The 20,545-nt window shown below is 34.7% G+C and overlaps 1 protein-coding gene across 3 annotated transcripts in view; it reads right to left on the bottom strand.

The window, feature by feature from the left end:
* Positions 1-20,545, bottom strand: part of LOC125683226 (potassium channel subfamily T member 2-like) — a 78,814-nt gene that overhangs the window by 30,784 nt on the left and 27,485 nt on the right. For 2 of the 3 annotated variants that reach the window (XM_056142134.1, XM_048924158.2), the window contains 11 exons: positions 18,676-18,755; positions 17,690-17,786; positions 11,399-11,491; positions 10,805-10,910; positions 10,240-10,266; positions 7,022-7,096; positions 6,073-6,159; positions 4,938-5,041; positions 2,632-2,818; positions 546-710; positions 251-387 (listed from right to left, as the gene is read on the bottom strand). In XM_056142134.1, coding sequence (XP_055998109.1) covers positions 251-387; positions 546-710; positions 2,632-2,818; positions 4,938-5,041; positions 6,073-6,159; positions 7,022-7,096; positions 10,240-10,266; positions 10,805-10,910; positions 11,399-11,491; positions 17,690-17,786; positions 18,676-18,755 — 1,158 coding nt within the window. Of the gene's footprint in view, positions 1-250; positions 388-545; positions 711-2,631; positions 2,819-4,937; positions 5,042-6,072; positions 6,160-7,021; positions 7,097-10,239; positions 10,267-10,804; positions 10,911-11,398; positions 11,492-17,689; positions 17,787-18,675; positions 18,756-20,545 lie in introns of those variants that run through there. The other variant, XM_048924163.2, reaches the window with a different exon arrangement.

Below are 20,545 nucleotides of genomic sequence, written 5' to 3' on the forward strand. Positions count from 1 at the left end.
CTTATAGTTTAGAACAAGCACTTTACAGTAGTTAAGAGTCATTGAATAATCATCATAATCACTTTGAACCAATCATTCCCTGACTTTGAGAGATGACAAAAGATATCACATTATTAAATTCAGTCAACTGCTACAAGCATGTGGGAATGTACTGTTCTGCACCAACCTATCCAAAAGTACACCTAAAATGAAATGTCCAAGTTCATCCCAGAATGATTCTGTATCCCCGATCTTTGATTGCATGCCTTACCTGCATCGTTTGAGGTCAGCAGCCTTCAGTGCCGATCCTCTCATATATATTACTCTGTTTGCCCACTTTGGATCCTTCAGAATCATATGCATGCTCGAGTTCAACTCATCAGGACTCAGCAAGATGACAGTGTATTCCTAGAAGTAAAACAATTTATAATTACATTGATATAACTTATAGACGTTAAAGTTACTGTTAAATTTAAAGTACATAATTAAGTATACACAACATCAGTAAATCATAACTGCTCTGATACATTATGGCAAGCTGTGACACAATGCATGACGTGCTGTACCTCATGTTTTGGAGCAGAGAAAAACTCAGTGAGGAAGTCCATGATGGCATCTCCTGTCAGGTTCTGGGCACATACTACCACATGGTGATTCTTGCGGGCCTGTCTGGAGTTATACTCCCCTCCAGATTTCTTCCTCTCCACCCACAGGGAACCAATGCCCTCTATCTGTAACGCACAATGTCAAAACGTCTCAATGCTTGAAAGAAATCTCTATAAATCTTTATTTATGCTATGACAGTTCAAAAAAATTTTAATTTTTAAAATAATCTCATCCATAATTTTTCATGTTCTGAAGTGCTGGAAACTACCATCCTTTCTCCTCTGACCTTGTCTCATCCTATATTTGTCTATTAACTTATCTGCCTTGTCTCATCCTATATTTGTCTATTAACTTATCTGCCTTGTCTCATCCTATATTTGTCTATTAACTTATCTACCTTGACTCATTACATATGTATCTGTTGATTCATCTGTCTTAAAGCACTGTACATGTGTACATTTGTCTTTAATCTACCTCAATTCATTATATATACAGGTACTTGTCTATTAACTTATCCACTTTGATTCATTATAAACAGGTACTTGTCTATTAACTTATCTACCATGATTCATTATATACAGGTACTTGTCTATTAACTTATCCACCTTAATTCATTATATACATGTACTTGTCTAATAACTTATCTACCTTGATTCATTATATACAGGTACTTGTCTATTAACTTATCCACTTTGATTCATTATATACAGGTACTTGTCTATTAACTTATCTACCTTGATTCATTATATACAGGTACTTGTCTATTAACTTATCCACCTTGATTCATTTTATTATTACATGTACTTGTCTATTAACTTATCCACCTTGATTCATTTTATTATTACATGTACTTGGCTATTAACTTATCCACCTTGATTCATTATATTATTACATGTACTTGTCTATTAACTTATCTACCATGATTCATTATATACAGCTACTTGTCTATTAACTTATCTACCATGATTCATTATATACAGGTACTTATCTATTAACTTATCTACCATGATTCATTATATACAGGTACTTGTCTATTAACTTATCCACCTTGATTCATTATATTATTACATGTACTTGTCTATTAACTTATCTACCATGATTCATTATATTCAGGTACTTGTCTATTAACTTATCCACCTTGATTCATTATATACAGGTACTTGTCTATTAACTTATCTACCTTGATTCATTATATACAGGTACTTGTCTATTAACTTATTTACCATGATTCATTATATACAGGTACTTGTCTATTAACTTATCTACCATGATTCATTATATACAGGTACTTGTCTATTAACTTATCCACCATGATTCATTATATACAGGTACTTGTCTATTAACTTATCCACCATGATTCATTATATACAGGTACTTGTCTATTAACTTATCTACCATGATTCATTATATACAGGTACTTGTCTATTAACTTATCCACCTTAATTCATTATATACAGGTACTTGTCTATTAACTTATCCACCTTAATTCATTATATATACAGGTACTTGTCTATTAACTTATCCACCTTAATTCATTATATACAGGTACTTGTCTATTAACTTATCTACCTCGATTCATTATATACAAGTACTTGTCTATTAACTTATCCACCTTGATTCATTATATACAGGTACTTGTCTATTAACTTATCTACCATGATTCATTATATACAGGTACTTGTCTATTAACTTATCCACCATGATTCATTATATACAGGTACTTGTCTATTAACTTATCCACTTTGATTCATTATATACAGGTACTTGTCTATTAACTTATCTACCATGATTCATTATATACAGGTACTTGTCTATTAACTTATCCACCTTGATTCATTATATACAGGTACTTGTCTATTAACTTATCCACCTTGATTCATTATATACAGGTACTTGTCTATTAACTTATCCACCTCAATTCCTTTCATATTTCTTTATCAATTCATCTACCTTGATTCATTATATATATTTGTTAACTAAAAATAAACTTATCTATCTCAATGCAATGAAAGTGCCATTTAAGCAATCTATGCAATGTTAACAAACCTGTCTTGGAATAAACGCAATGGCAACACAGATCATGAGGACCATAAAAAGCTGGCCCAGCCAGATGTCGGGGGATATATCTCCATAGCCCACAGTAGAAAACGTAACTATGGTGAAGTACAATGACTCAAACAAGGTCAAGGGCTTCTCGGAGCTGGCTCTCTGGATGTGCTGAATGCCACACACTCTGTCAAAATAAGGTCAAAGTTCATTGTTATATTGATGAATGGACTGTAATGTACTAAATCGCAAGAATAAATCTCACTACATAACTGTAAGAGAACACTTTTAAAAACAGCAACTGTATACACACAGTAACAAACCCAAACCAACTGACATTAACCATCATACTTGTACATTGTTTAAACTTCTGTGGAAGACTTGAGCTATTTTATGTAGGACTACTGAGGTATCACAAACTCTAGTACACGCCTGACCCACTACTTAGTCACCGCCCCTAAAAACCTATGTTGAGATCAATGTTAAGTAGCCCGTCAATCAAAATTTTAATCGGCATTCTCATTTCACCAAACAGAGAGGACACTTGTGTTTTGACTACGATGAAAGCTATTTCAATCTATAAGTCAATGACTGATAATTAGAATACAATAGGGGTTAGGGTTAAGGTTTGGGCCAGGAATTTGCAGATATCATTAGTGAAGTGAAAATTCATAATCTCACAATAAAAATTTAAGGTCATAAAAACTTTATTCGTGCTATGTTCTGCAACTGCAACAGATGCAAAATTTTCTGGGATATTTTGTATATGATACTTTCAATATTGCCATAACTCTGTAATCTTTACAAAAAACAGGATTTCTTAACATGAAGTGTTTACACATTGACAGGTTATGGCTTTACATACCTAGCATTTTCTTTTGTTTCAACATTTTTCAAGAATTATGCGAAATTAGTCTCATTCTTCAAAACAATTTCATTTGATGCATTCTGCATATGCATTGACCTTTTACATGCCAATTTTAAATCATACATTCCACACATACTTTTAAAAAAAAATGAAAATTTGTCTCATTTGCTAAATAATATTTACTGTAATGTAGCAGAGAATAATTTGTTTGATTAGAATTTCATGTAATAATCAATATTTTGCTAATTCAAATACAATTTATTTTTTTCAACGAAAGCATGGCTTTGAATAAAATATTAATAAAAATCAAGAGGCCTTAATTTTGTTGTGTAATTAAATTAGAATGCAATTTCAGAATTCATTTTGATTGTCTAATTCAACAAATATTTCAAAGTTGTCTAATCAGAGGTCCCCAATAAAGATCAGGGGCCCGTTTTACAAAACAACTTACGATAAAGTCGCAAGTCTTAAATTGTATTTATACACAATTATTACTTTGAATGAATGAAGTAAAACTTTTTTTAGGCTAAGTTAATTTTCAAAATTTTTGAAAAATATTTTGCATTTGGAGTGAATGATCTTACAATATACTGGAAAATTCCAGTATGTAAAGTTGGTCGTAAATCGTAAGTTCTTTTGAAAAACGCACCCCTGCTTCCCTCTAGACTCTAAGCACTCCAAGTAAAAAACACCTAGTATGCTGCTATGCTGAATAGACCATGCCTAACTCTCAGGCAACTGTAAGGCAGACACAAAAAGGGGATGGATGAACAGGAGGATGGTCACAGTGATTTATATAAATGTCCCTCTGCCCCTTTGTTCAGAGGGGCAGTTATTTTTATTTCTATAAATGCTCTCCCCTATCTTTGTTCGGGAGGGCAGTTATTTTTATTTCTATGAATGTCTCTGCCCCTTTGTTCAGGAGGGCATTTATTCTTATTTAATCTATAAATGTCCCTCCCCTAACTTTGTTCAGGAGAGCAGTTATTTCTATTTCATGCATTACATGTACTAGTAGAAAATATACTGTAATGCGAATTACATTCCATTACATTAACTTTATTTTAAATAATTGATTATATTTTGAGGTTTAGATTAATTCATCATATATACTTTTGAAACATTGATGACAATCAAATGCAATTTATAACTTAGATGTGTTTCCTAACATTGATGAATATTTTGTGTGCTTATGTTACTGAATATTTAAAATTCATAAATCGATCATTATAAAGCAATTTTCTGCCATTTCTTTAATATCAGTATGTTATGTAATGTGTACTGTAATGTAATGCACTCTCAAGTAATGTGTAATATGTAATGCATTACATTTCAAAATATGAGTAGGAATAATGGTAATGTGAAATTTTTCTAAGTAATGGTAATGTAATACATTGCTATGTAACTGACCCCGGTCCTGGTTACATATAATACATACGTGGTAAAGATCAGAGACACAAGCGTAGCTCCTAGAATCAGTAGTTGTTGAGACATGGTGACTGAAATTGTCTGAAATCGCTGCTTGGTCAAGTGAAGGTCATTCTGTAATGATACAGCACAGCTTAGAAATCTGTGATTACCAGTTCATCAATATTACATTTTTTGCAAAATCTGTGATTACCAGTTCATCAATTACTTTTTTAAAACTTTTTTTAAAATGTGTAATTTCCAGTTTATCAGTTACTTTTTTTAATTCTGTGATTAACAGTTGATCAATTACTATTTGTGTACAGTTAAATCTGTAATTACCAGTTTATCAATCTCCTGTTTTTAAATCTGTGATGACCAAATTATTATGTATCTTTTTTCAGAAATACATGATTACCAGTTTATCAAATACCCTTTCCTTTGAAATAATCTAAATGGAACTTCTTTGTTCTAACTAGAGCTACTGCCCAGAAATCATTTTACTGTAAACCAATTTTTATTCATGATGACCTTATTTCGCAATTTACTTGTAATAAACTGGTTCACAGCAACCAATTTTCATGACCAGGATGATCTTAAACATATAAGACTGGTTTACAACGAGAAAATATTAACAATGATGAGGTTCTCGTGAACCTTGCAAACATTTCTCATATGCAAATAAAAGTTAATTGGTTTAAAGTATTTATACTTTCAATTTTTAAAAAATGTTTTCAAAGGCTTAGAATTGCATGACCTTGGACATTATTAACCTTTTAACCTAAAAGAGCAACAAGTATACTCATAATTCAAGAGAAATTTCATTCATGAAGACGACCTAAAACTAAGTTATGAGACTCCTTTTTATGAAGTTTCATTGAAAAAATTCAAATGCTATACTTAAAAAAAACCCTGAAAACCTAATGCCACAGTGACTGTATTGTCAAATTCTAAATAAAGGAATTCCATCTTACAGAAAAAACTGAGTGCTTAGTATCATTAGATATTCTCAAAAGTTGTCAGTATATTTGTTTTAAGATCAAACATTTAAAATGAAAAGTTATAAATAAAAAGGACTTGAAATCACATTTTAATATGGTATAGGTTACAGAAGTTCACATTTAAGTTGGCAACAAGTCACAGTATAATATGATACGGAGTCTTACAAACAGTCTCTCCATGGCCCTTTTGGCAAGCCAACAGTTCAGGAATGTAGGAACATACAAATTTGTCAGCATCATTGGATATGTTAACTGAAAAAAAGAAAACTATTGAAAAGCAGGGATATAGTTATTACATTCAATAGATTTTTTCACGTCAATTCCATTTTTTGAAGTCAATATGTCAATGAAGCATAAATCAGTTGGTGGTACAGTACTTGGCATGATGACAAAACTTCATATGGGTGGGCCACTAATTGTTGATTGCTAAACCATAGAAAATAACTGGTGCCAATTTTCCTTGATATAAAATATTTGCTTGTCATTTCAAGCAAACCATATACACAAATATCAAATTTTCGTAGATTTTTTTTTTTTTTAATTTCAATTAATTATCACACAAACCAAAAAGAAACAAACTCTGGTCATTTCTGCCAATCAAAAAAAAATTGTATGACCACCTAGCTGTCTTTTACTGCCCATTAATTAATTTAAAAGTGTTCTCACTTTACCTAACATGGTTGTATCACAGACCAAAAAACACATTCTATGATCTATTCAGTTCTCGATGCAAAGATAAACAATATAGTGAGAGGTTTTTTTGTCATTACTGATGATTGCTGGCATTATAGGAGAATTTGTATGTTGTGCATCCTTTAATTTTCCTTCAATCTTGGCGACTGTGTCATATCCCAATAGTAACAATGAAATCACACCTCATAGTTTAAATACATACTGTACAATGTATGAAGATACCAAACCGAAAATCTTCAAAGAATATTGAATATATTTCATCAGACTACAGTGAAATACAAGGCTTAACTTAGATATTCTATATTGATGTAGACATGATATGCAATACAAGCCTTAAATTAGGTATTCTATATTGGTGTAGACACAATATGCAGTTTGAAAATACACTTTATGAACACGAATTATATCAAAGAAGACTTACTGTGACAATCAATGGAAGTGAACACACAACTTCCAGAATAAAGGCAGGCTTTGTCATCAATTCTACCTTGCCCAACTGTAAATAACAAAATTTTGTATATTCAAATAGGGATTAATAAACCAGTCCTTTACTTTGAATCCAATAATGAAGACGTTATAAAACTAATTTTAAAATACTGACAGTGAATGAATTCAAATTTCAACTTTCTTCATAAATTGGATGGGGTAAAGACTTAAACACATGACAACTAAATTAACAATTTGTGACTTTTTGACAACACAAGTCGCATTAAGGGTATTAATGATAAAAAAAATCAGTGATATGCTGCCATAAATAAGAGCAGACTTTTTTATCTGTACAATTTCAATATACATATAAGAGTCATGCATCTCAATATCTCCAGAATTCATGCTAACACAATACAGAATGGTGAAATAGATTTAAAACTTAATGTGCTTAAAGACTACTAGACCAATATAATAAAATACATGTACTACAAGAAATCATCTGAACACAAATGAATTACAAATTTGAATTCTCCCCTTTTGTGGGTTTCAAAAAATTTGAAATTACATGTAGTCTATCTTGATTAAAAGAAATTAAGAGAATTCATTTTCATGAGATCATTCTGGATGATTTTTGAAAAAAAAAAAACCTCACAAGCTTTGATTTTGTAATATAAAAAAACTCATAATAAATGAAAAATATTGTGAGAGCCAAATTATTGATGTCACAATTCTTCATCTTGCTAAATTATGCAAAAATCAAATTTTGCGAATGAAAGCAGATGTAGCAATTATGCTCGAAGAAAAGAAATAAAACCTTCCTGCTAAACTTGTTTAACAAATTCATATTGTATGTAACTTATCAATCAATCTATTCAACAATATCATAAGAAATTTTGAATTGAACCACTTCAGACATGTAATCCACTTATAATGAGAACTGTAACTATACATTTAAATTATAGAATTCATACTGGATTCATACAGCTGATTTTAGTAAAGTTGTGTACAATATCACATAGTATTTCTTCCAACAAGCACTTAGCTGTGATCTTAATAAAACTCAACTAAATTACATACGCACATACAGAAAAAGAATTTGTTATGGTCATAAGTCAGGCAGCAAATAAAATAAAAATATTTATGTGGTTACAAACTCACATTCAATTACTAAATCCTCAAAAAAATCAGACAATTCACTATAGCAGGAATCACATTGCTCACATTATACTGACATCGCCAAAAGTCATGGAGAGAATAAAACAAAATTAAGGGAAAATTTTCTCCAAAATCCATCTCAGGACATTTATCAGTAGGGGGTTGACATGTATCAGTAGAGAGTTGCCATGTATCAGTAGGGAGTTGACATGTATCAGTATATCAGTAGGGAGTTGCCATGTATCAGTAGAGAGTTGCCATGTATCAGTAGGGAGTTGCCATGTATCAGTAGGGAGTTGTCATGTATCAGTAGGGAGTTGACATATATCAGTAGGGAGTTGCCATGTATCAGTAGAAAGTTGCCATGTATCAGTAGAGAGTTGTCATGTATCAGTAGAGAGTTGACATATATCAGTAGGGAGTTGACATATATCAGTAGGGAGTTGCCATGTATCAGTAGGGAGCTGTCATGTATCAGTAGGGAGTTGACATGTATCAGTAGGGAGTTGACATATATCAGTAGGGAGTTGACATGTATCAGTAGGGAGTTGACATGTATCAGTAGGGAGTTGCCATGTATCAGTAGAGAGTTGCCATGTATCAGTAGGGAGTTGACATATATCAGTAGGGAGTTGACATATCAGTAGGGAGTTGACATATATCAGTAGAGAGTTGCCATGTATCAGTAGGGAGTTGACATATATCAGTAGGGAGCTGACATATCAATAGGGAGTTGACATGTATCAGTATATCAGTAGGGAGTTGACATGTATCAGTAGGGAGTTGCCATGTATCAGTAAGGAGTTGTCATGTATCAGTAGGGAGTTGACATATATCAGTAGAGAGTTGACATATATCAGTAGGGAGTTGACATGTATCAGTAGGGAGTTGACATATATCAGTAGGGAGTTGACATGTATCAGTAGGGAGTTGACATATCAGTAGGGAGTTGACATGTATCAGTAGAGAGTTGACATGTATCAGTATATCAGTAGGGAGTTCACATATATCAGTAGAGTTGCCATGTATCAGTAGAGAGTTGACATGTATCAGTAGGGAGTTGACATGTATCAGTAGAGAGTTGACATGTATCAGTATATCAGTAGGGAGTTGACATATATCAGTAGAGAGATGCCATGTATCAGTAGGGAGTTGACATGTATCAGTAGGGAGTTGCCATGTATCAGTAGGGAGTTGACATTTATCAGTAGGGAGTTGACATGTATCAGTATATCAGTAGAGAGTTGACATGTATCAGTAGAGAGTTGCCATGTATCAGTAGGGAGTTGACATGTATCAGTAGGGAGTTGACATATCAGTAGAGAGTTGACATGTATCAGTATATCAGTAGGGAGTTGACATATATCAGTAGGGAGTTGCCATGTATCAGTAGGGAGTTGACATATCAGTAGGGAGTTGACATATATCAGTAGGGAGCTGTCATGTATCAGTAGGGAGTTGACATGTATCAGTAGGGAGTTGACATGTATCAGTAGGTACAGTGTAGTTATGTGTTAATTCACGTTAATTTTCCTTGAATATAGTTATACTTTTAACATTTATGTAGTTAAATTCACTTTGGGTATATGTCACTGGTGATATCTTAACATGTACGAAGCTTGTTCCAAAACATTGTACACATTGTTTTAAATAACTCATTTATTCGTTAAGAAAAAAATACTAATTTTCTTTTGTTATTCAAAAGCATAATTTTGTTGGGGTGGGGGGTGGGGTGGGGGAGGGGGGGGGGGTTGTACAAAGTTTCATAATGATATCTCTTTTCATGATGACATAGAACACAAATAAAAAGCTGTCAGGGCACAAACTTCATCTATATATTCTAGTACCCAGTATTGGAAAGGACTTGCCCAAGCTAATATGTACATGAATACATTATAAACATTGTTTAAAATAAACATTTCATACCAAGACTCAACGACACACACAAGTTGATCAATGTCTTCTTGAGTGAATTACAGAGCTTCTGTCACTGAGCATAACAACAAAAAGGTACGATCTAGAGGGTTACATTGACCACTCACGGGCCAGATTTACCTGCCAAGGTGTTCTGTCCAACCTAAGCTGCAATTGCATAGTACATGTAGTACATAAATGTTACTCACAAACCTTCTTTAATTCAGTCCTCTATAACAAATCTCTCTCTCTCTCTCTCAAGCAAAAGTGTGTATATACATTGGTGATGACACTCAATTCTTACACGGGGCACAGTTGCACTCACTTGAGTATAAGGTAGAGGCAAAAAATTTATCTTGGTCGTAAGATTTTTTTGTGAAAATGGCTATATGTTCAGTTTCTGAAAAACCTATTTCTTTATGATTTTTAGCAAATCTTTTCTGGAAATAGAACTTACATACTTTTCTAGAAATATAACTTACATATTTTTCTAGAAATATAATTTAAATACATGTGTAGGTGAATATCATCAATATATTTTGATGATATACTTGGCCTAGCTAAAGTGAGGTGTATTTTGTAAACTAAAGCAATTAATATGAATGCTCAAATGTTATCAAAACTGATGAAATTAAATCTCTAATTCACAAATTTGTACCAACAAAACAGAAAGAAACAAGGAAATTAAACTTAAACAAAAACTCACCTTAGAAATAAAAATAAAAAGTAAAGCTTTAGAGAAGGTGAAGATTGCCAAGGTGACCTCTATAATCCAAATGGGCTCTGGGCGGTGAACCCAGAGAAGGACTGGCCTGAATAATGAAAGCAGGGGGTGAAGAAATAAAAACACTGTAAACCTTATCTCAGCTAATTTCCTTAACTGTTGTTCTTCAATTCATTTTCTATAGGCTCCATGGCCAATGTTGGAGTGTTCTAATGTCTACCATTAATAAAATAATAATGCCATCAAAATTATTGTCTTTATCATATATATATATCAAATATCGACAAAATAAACACACAAAACTGATGAAAAACCTTAACACAGCTACATACATGCACCTTCTGAATTTCAAAATACATGTAAATCAGTGTGCACGCAATCTAAATCAGTGTGCATGCAATCTAAATCAGTGTGCACGCAATCTAACTATATTTAAATAAAATCACTGCAAAAAAGAGCAAAACACAAAACTACAACATCTCTTTTTGGCAAATTTGAACAAAGCTCATTTATTTAAATTACACTCATCATACTGATAAGCATTTAGCCCATTTTGACCAGCACAAGGTCACTCACCAGTTGATTTCGGACGATGAGAAGATCATTCCGTCATCCTCGTTTTTCGGGTAGACCTGGTATGTATTGTTTCCTCCGCATGGCTTACCCCCACTACAGAGACAACCAGACATCAAGACATAATGGACTCACAATGCAATATTATACACTATTGTAGATACAGCCAGACCTTATGCACCCTTAAACCTTGATGACACTCCCTATTTGGTAATAATTACACAAATACATGCAGGTAGTATTAAACAAGAGGCCCATGGGCCACATCGCTCACCTGAGTCACCTTGGCCCATATCTGAAGACTTTCCATATATATTTGCATGTAAAACCTTAGTCCCTATTATAACTACCCTTTGCAAACTTGAATCTACACTATGTTAGAAAGCTTTCATGTAAATGTCAACTTCTTTGGCCCAATGGTTCTTGAGAAGAAGATTTTTAAAGTTTTTCCTATATATTTGTATGTAAAACTTTGATCCCCCCCCTTGTGGCCCCATCCTACCCCCGGGGGCCATGATTTGAACAAACTTGAATCTGCACTATGTCAGAAAGTTTTCATGTAAAAATCAGCTTTTCTGGCTCAGTGGTTCTTGAGAAGAAGATTTTTATAGATTTTTCCTGTATATTTGTATGTAAAACTTTGATCCCCCCCTTGTGGCCCCATCCTACCCCCGGGGGCCATGATTTGAACAAACTTGAATCTGCACTATGTCAGAAAGTTTTCATGTAAAAATCAGCTTTTCTGGCTCAGTGGTTCTTGAGAAGAAGATTTTTATAGATTTTTCCTGTATATTTGTATGTAAAACTTTGATCCCCTATTGTGGCCCCATCCAACCCCAGGGGCCCATGATTTAGCTTTCATGTAAATCTCAGCTTTTCTGGCTTAGTGGTTCTTGAGAACAAGATTTTTAAAGTTTTTCCCTATATATTTGTGTGTAAAACTTTGATCCCCCCTTGGGGCCCCATCTTATCCCCGGGGGCCATGATTTGAACAAACTTGAATCTGCACTATGTCAGAAAGTTTTCATGTAAAAATCAGCTTTTCTGGCTCAGTGGTTTTTGAGAAGAAGATTTTTAAAGATTTTTCCTATATATGTGTATGTAAAACTTTGATCCCCTATTGTGGCCCCATCCAACCCCAGGGGCCCATGATTTGAACAAACTTGAATCTGCATTATGTCAGGAAGTTTTCATGTAAATCTCAGCTTTTCTGGCTTATTGGTTCTTGAGAACAAGATTTTTAAAGTTTTTCCATATATATTTGTATGTAAAACTTTGATCCCCCCTTGTGGCCCCATCCTACCACCGGGGGCCATGATTTGAACAAACTTAAATCTGCAATATGTCAGGAAGCTTTCAGGTAAATTTCAGCTCTTCTGGCCCAGTGGTTCTTGAGAAGAAGATTTTTAAATGAACCCACCCTATTTTTGCATTTTTGTGATTATCTCCCCTTTGAAAGGGACATGGCCCTTCATTTGAACAGACTTGAAAGCCCTTCACCCAAGGATGCTTTTGGCCATGTTTGGTTGAAATTGGTCCAGTGGTTCATGAGAAGAAGATGAAAATGTGAAAAGTTTACAGACAGACGGACAGACAGACAAACGGACGCCGGACAAAATGTGATCAGAAACGCTCACTTGAACCTTCGGTTCAGGTGAGCTAAAAACCAGATCAAACTAGTTTGCAACAAACATGCATTCATTGTCGCTGATGAAAGCAATGTCAATTTCAATAGAAATTAATATAAGAGGAAAGAATCAAAGAATGTAAATATTTGTCAATATTTAAAATTACAATCACTAATCTTTTCTCTTATATTTCTTTTGAAATTGACACTGCTTTCATCATACATTGAATACATGTTTACTGCGAACTAGTTTGATCTGGTTTTCTAGTACGAACTGTCTGCATAATCATTACCAAATATGGAGCGTCATCAAGGTCAAAGGGTGCATTGGCTGTTTCGTTTAACGTAACAAATGGGTCAAACATACGATATTTTAGAACTTGATTCTAGTTTATATTTTTTAAAAATACTTTAAAGAGACACTACAGCTCATTTTCCACATTTTAATAAAGTGTTTTTTAAAACATGTATTGATAAAATGATAAAATTCATATCGATACTGACAATTTTGAACAATTGGGATGCATCAATTTACCCTCAACTGCGCTTTGAAGATCGTTCGGAATTCAAAGGTTTCTTCATTCTGACTCGGACTTTTGAATGCTTATTTACATCACGTGGTTTTGAATGACAGCAAAGGTGTTGTGTAGGAAATTATCTAAATTCCCCTTCAAGGGGGTCCACACTCACCTTTCAAGTATAAGAGTATTCCCTGCTCCTTAAAATAAGTAATTATATAAATCATTATTTCAACAGAAATCCTTCCATGTTCCCATTGATCGATGTTTTTACAACTAACACGTGTCGTGTTCAGATAAAAAGTAGTGTCTTCGCAGCTAGTCTCAATGGCAGATTTAGGGGGGGAGGGGGGGGGGGCAGGATCCCCCCTCCCTTTTTACGCCACAGATTGTGAATGAAAATCCAAATTTTGCACCAGAATGGCCGATGACTGTGACTAATCTTTGACTTTCACACCCCCTTCGGAAATCCTAGATCCGCCACTGAGTTACATGGGTTTCTCCGAGCTCTTTGTTTTCCAACAGTCAAACTGATACCAAAGTAAATTTTATTTCACGTACGAGTTTTATCTCATTCTATTTTCACCTCTTTTCTCACAGAATCTGTCAAAATTCTAGATCTATCAACTACACTTTCTCTCACTGGACGACATGCTGCACTGTTTACTGTCTATGCGCATGCGTCTGAAGACTGAAAGGAGGAGACTCGATATTTTTTGTATAGGCCATCAAAAAGTATTAATTTTTACGTTAAAATGATAATTTTTAACTTTAGATAAGTGTTATTTTCGCAAAGTTCATACTTTCAACAATGCAACAAAAATTGAGAAAGCGCTAGGAAAATTGTCATTTCATGATTCTTCCGCAAAATGAGCTGTAGTGTCTCTTTAAGATATAAATATAAACAATGAAAATTTAATGTCTTTCTTTGTTGTTTCATTAATGATGAAGGTAACAATCAAAGCATAAAAAATTTGCACAACCCGCTCAATATACGGGTTATGCATTTTTTCTGCAATGCTAGCTACTTTTATCACCCAATGGAACAACAAAGAAAGCATTTTTTAAAATTGTTTAATTGATGTGATCCTGGGTGTGGCAAAAGTTTAAAGAGACACTACAGCTCATTTTGCGCAAAAATCATGAAATGACAATTTTCTCAGGGCTTTCTCAATTTTTGTTGCATTGTTGAATGTATGAACTTTGCGAAAATAACACTTATCTAAAGTTACAAACTCTCGTTTTAACGTAAAAATTAATACTTTTTGATGGCCTATACAAAAAATATCGAGTCTCCTCCTTCGATCTTCAGACGCATGCGCATAGACAGTAAACAGTGCAGCATGTCGTCAAGTGAGAGAAAGTGTAGTGCAGTGGATATCGATAGATCCAGAATTTTGAAAGATTCTATGAGAAAAGAGGTAAAAATAAAATGAGACAAAACTCATACGTGAAATAAAATTTACCTTGGGATCAGTATGACCGTTGGAAAACAAAGAGCTAGGAGAAACGATTGTAACTCAGTGGCGGATCTAGGATTTCCGAAGGGGGATGTGAAAGTCAAATATTAGCCAAAGTAATCGGCCATTCTGGGTGCAAAATTTGGAGTGTCACTCACAATTTGTGGTTAAAAAGGGGAGGGGGATCCTGGCCCCCCTAAATCTGCTATTGGGACTAGCCGCGAAGAACTGCTTTAAAAGTGTTATTTTTATCTCAACACGACAAGTGTTAACCAGTTGTAAAAACATCGGTCAATAAGAACATAGGTGGGTTTCTGTTGAATTATGATTTATATAATTACTTATTATAATGAGCAGGAAATAATCTAGCTTATACTTGAAAGGTGAGTGTGGTCCCCTTGAAGGGGATTCCTACACAACACCTTTGCTGTCATTCAAAAGCACGTGATGTAAATAAGCATTCAAAAGTCCGAGTCAGCATGAAGAAACCTTTGAATTCTGGACGATCTTCAAAGCGCAGTTGAGAGTAAATTAATGCATCCAATTGTTCAAAATTGTCAGTATCGATATGAGTTTTATCATTTTATCAATACGTGTTTTTAAAAACACTTTATTAAAATGTGGAAAATGAGCTGTAGTGTCTCTTTAAAGGCATTTTCAACATTTCTTATTCTAGTTATTTTCATTTGCTACTTTTATAAAGTGAATGTCAACTACATGTTGATACAGTCTTGTGATTTTATCTTGGAAGTTATATTTAACATAATACTACTATGAAATAAACAAGAGGTACTGTGAGCAATGCTCACTAAGAATACCCCCCGCTTACCCCAATCTCCCAAAGGGTGTTGGTAATAGGTATAAACTACCTCTTTTCTGAGTGTAAAAAACAAATGGCATGACAAACCGAACCATATTGCTACTTCGATGTCCAGTGCGCGTGACCTTTGGACCCCAAAATCGATAGGGAACATCTTCATCCCATGGGTAGTCCATATGTATGATATGGTGACTGTAGGTGGAAAGGATAACGCTTTATAGCTCGGAAACAATATTTCTACTTCAATGTCCAGTGCACTTGACCTTTGACCTTTTGACCCCAAAATCGATAGGGAATATCTTCATCCCATGGGTAGTCCATATGTATGATATGGTGACTGTAGGTGGAAAGGATAACGCTTTAGAGCCCGGAAACCATATTGCTACTTCGATGTCCAGTGCGCTTGACCTTTAACCTTTTGACCCCAAAATCGATAGGGAACATCTTCATCCCATGGGTAGTCCATATGTATGATATGGTGACTGTAGGTGGAAAGGATAACGCTTTAGAGCCCGGAAACCATATTGCTACTTCAATGTCCAGTGCGCTTGACCTTTGGACCCCAAAATCGATAGGAAACATCTTCATCCCATGGGTAGTCCATATATATGATATGGTGACGGTAGGTGGAAAGGATAATGCTTTAGAGCCCGGAAACCATTGCGTCTACAGACGGACGGACGGACAGACAGACGGACAACCCGATTCCAGTATACCCCCCCCCCCCCACAACTTGTTGCGGGGGTTATAACAACAGTTAGAAAGCGAAGAAATCTTAGAAGTCATGTTAATTGTATTGTGATACACGTCATATGCATGTTTGTATCATGGTGTATATTGCATCATCAGGTAGCTCACAATACTTAGGCCTAATGATATATCACATACTGAGTGTAGCATATAAAACCATGCACTCACTTAGATTGCTCTGTACATGAATGCTTGTCAGTAAATTGAAGGTGAGATTAAGATTATAAGGAGTGGCCAGGTAAAACATGTATTGGAAGAACAGAATGTTTCACTTGTAAAATGCCATACCCAATGATTAGCAGTTAGAGGATCCTGACAATGTAATGGTCTCTGACCTTGACTTTCACAATCTTGTATTGTTCAAAATTATGGTCATAAAAGTTGACAAACACTTCAGAGACAGACCAAATCATCATGCTCCCTCCTTCTATGCCAGGCATGCAATGAGAGAGAGAGAGAGAGAGAGAGAGAGAGAGAGAGGAGTGAGCTATCAAAAGTCAATAGTGTTTGTGCCTGTGTAATAATGGGTTTATAATTGTACAAGTGAACCTATTTACTGTAACTACTAATATGTCATATAATCATGTGATCAATCATCTCAAAGGGAAAGAAAATATTGCGTCATATCTGTTACCTACTAATTGTTTGATATTAGACCAAAAAAAACCAAACTTTAACACAAATGAAATGTGTTTTCACCAGTATATCATGACGAAGATAAGCTAGACTCTAAACACTGTGTGCTTTAATGGAAGTCTGAAAAGTGACAAGACTGGCTCATCTCCATATTAATGGGGTCATGTTTGCATATCCAGACTGCATGTGCATCTGTGTTTACACTTTGGCACCAGTATAATGCATGCTTCTCCAAAACACTTATATCAGCCTTGAATCGTAAATTTTATGTTGCTAGGTTTATAAATGTGACACATATCTGAATCACTGCTTGATAAGAATTTTGAAAACAGATCAAGGTCTGCAACCATGAGATTGCACCATAACTGTATAATATTTAGAATGATATCAATTACTTTTCACAAACTAACTTATGCATTTTACCGAATTATTAAATCCTTCTCAATTAAGAGATTATATGGATATAATGGAAGTGAAACCTACCATGCATATGTTTCCACATTGTCAAACTGTATCCTGATAACGTACAGTATGCACAGCGTTAATTTGACTATAATGTCAAACAGTGTGGATCCTAGTCCTACAAATAGAAAGTAACTCAAACTGTCACTATAAATATAAAGTAACTCAAAATGTCACTACAGTCATCCATCAAAACTCTCAAATAACATGAATTAACATCATAGGGAACTTCATTCTTTCATGGGAATTTGTAGCAGTATAGTTTCTATGGGTATATATATTCGGTTTAGAGTTTTGACACACACCCCCTTTCTGATAAGATTACCAGTAAGAGATGAGTCAATGCGCCCCCACCCCCTGATAAGATTACCAGTAAGAGATGAGTCAATGCTCCCCACCCCCTGATAAGATTACCATGAAGAGGTGAGTCAATGCTCCCCACCCCCTGATAAGATTACCATGAAGAGATGAGTCAATGCTCCCCACCCCCTGATAAGATTACCATGAAGAGATGAGTCAATGTTCCCCCACCCCCTGATAAGATTACCAGTAAGAGATGAGTAAATGCTTCGTCTGAGAGACTGTTGGACTCCTCCCATTGCTGAAATCTCTTGGACATTAAGGTAAACGAACATGGAGCAATGACCTTACTAGGGCCTGATAAGGAATGTAAGGTTCTTCAACTGACCACATGAATCTTATCAGTTCAAGAAATGAGGTTCACAAACAAAAGCATCACACAATGATATCTGACTCTGAGTGGGTGTCTGGACTGGAACAAGCCCTTTGGTTACCACTGCATGTTCTACATGTGAGAGTCAAGATTTCTGTAATCACAATGCAGTCTACTCCAGATATATTGAAATTCAGGGGACTGATATGAATTGTTCATTATATCCAAAGTTTAATACATGCATAACCGATGTTGAATTATAATACTACTCAATGAGCAATGAATGCAGAGACAACCTGAAAAATAGAATTTATCCTAAGAATTCAAGACTCACTGGTTCCAGCATTTCTGAACAGGATTCTCCTGATCTTCCCTTTTAAAGACAATTCCTGTGTTAACACCACTGGAGAATTGCTACACCAAAAAAAGGAAAGAATATTAGATTATACAACACATTAGATTTAACAAGAGGCCCATGGGCCTAGAATCACTCTTCTGATACATTGTAGAACATGTAAAAATTCTCACTAAGCAAGATTCATCAATTAACAAAGTTTGATGATGTTAAGTCAAATTGTACCTGAAAATTTAAATATAACTGTCCAAAAGTAGGTCATGGTGACCTACTTTTGGTCGACACACCGAAGACTCAAGATGCATCAACTGACAAGTCAAATAGTATTCAAATATAGCCGTCAAATTCCAAAAGTAGGTCACAGTGACCTACTTTTTGGTCAACAAACTATGAAGACTCAAGATGCATCAACTGAAAAAGTTTGATGATCCTAGATTTCATAGTGTCCAAAATATGCATCTAAAATTGAAAATGTGAAATTTGAATGTCTGCAAAATTCAAAAAGTAGGTCACTGTGACCTACTTTTTTTTTTTATAAATATGTTTCAAGGGCCTCTAGACGCATCAACTTACAAGGTTTGATGATTCTAAACCTCTCGGTATCTGAAATATCAACCTAAAATGTATTCATAAATGATTAGCCATAAAATTCAGAAAGTAGGTCATGGTGACATACTTTTCACATGATGCAGTTCAAGGTCCCATGATCCATCAACTGACAACTTTTGATGATCATAGGTTCAAAAGTGTCCAAGATATGCATCAAAATCTATTTAATAATAATTACCTGCAAAATTCAAAAAGTAGGTCACCATGACCTATTTTTGAGACAACATGATATTAGGTCCTAAGATGCATCAACTGACAAAATTTGATGATCCTAGTCCTTATACTAAGCAAAATATCAAAGTTTTAACAAAACAAAATTTGAGGTCAACTTTGAAGTGACCTTGAGACCACACCCTTTGCCCAGGATGATGCCTTGAACCATTTTTTTAATCTACAACCTATCCTCATCCTTATGCATAAGTTTGGTGATAATTTGCCCAGTGGTTCTTGAGAAGAAGATTTTTTAGCAACCACTACTTTTGTTTGCATTTTCCCAATTATCTCCCCTTGTTAACGGGTCACAACCCTAGTTTTAGTAACAAGAGGCCCATGGGCCACATCGCTCACCTGAGTCACCTTGGTCCATATCAGAAGATTTTCCATATCTATTTGCATGTAAAACCGTAGTCCCTATTATGGCCCCAAACCTACCCCTGGAGGCCATGGTTTTTGCAAACTTGAATCTACACTATGTCAGAAAGCTTTCATGTAAATATGAACTTCTTTGGCCCAATGGTTCTTGAGAAGAAGATTTTTAAAGATTTTCCCTATATATTTGTATGTAAAACTTTGATCCCCTATTGTGGCCCCATCCTACTCCAGGGGGGCATGATTTCAACAAACCTGAATCTGCACTATATCAGAAAGCTTTCATATAAATCTCAGCTTTTCTGGCTTAGTGGTTCTGGGAAGAAGATTTTTAAAGATTTTTCCTATATATTTGTATGTAAAACTTTGACCCCCTATTGTGGCCCCATCCGACCCCCGGGGAGCCATGATCTTAGCAATTTATAATCTGCACTATATCAGGAAGCTTTCATATAAATCTCAGCTTTTCTGGCTCAGTGGTTCTTGAGAAGTTGATTTTAAAAGATTTTTCCTATAAATTTGTATGTAAAACTTTTATGCCCCCCTTGAGGCCCCATTCAATCTCCGGGGTCCATGATTTTAACGAACTTGAATCTGCACTATATAAAAAAAAAACAACAACAACAACAACAAAAAAAAAAAAACTTTGACC

This window comes from Ostrea edulis, chromosome 6, assembly GCF_947568905.1.
Source record: "Ostrea edulis chromosome 6, xbOstEdul1.1, whole genome shotgun sequence".
Lineage (NCBI taxonomy): Eukaryota > Metazoa > Mollusca > Bivalvia > Ostreida > Ostreidae > Ostrea > Ostrea edulis.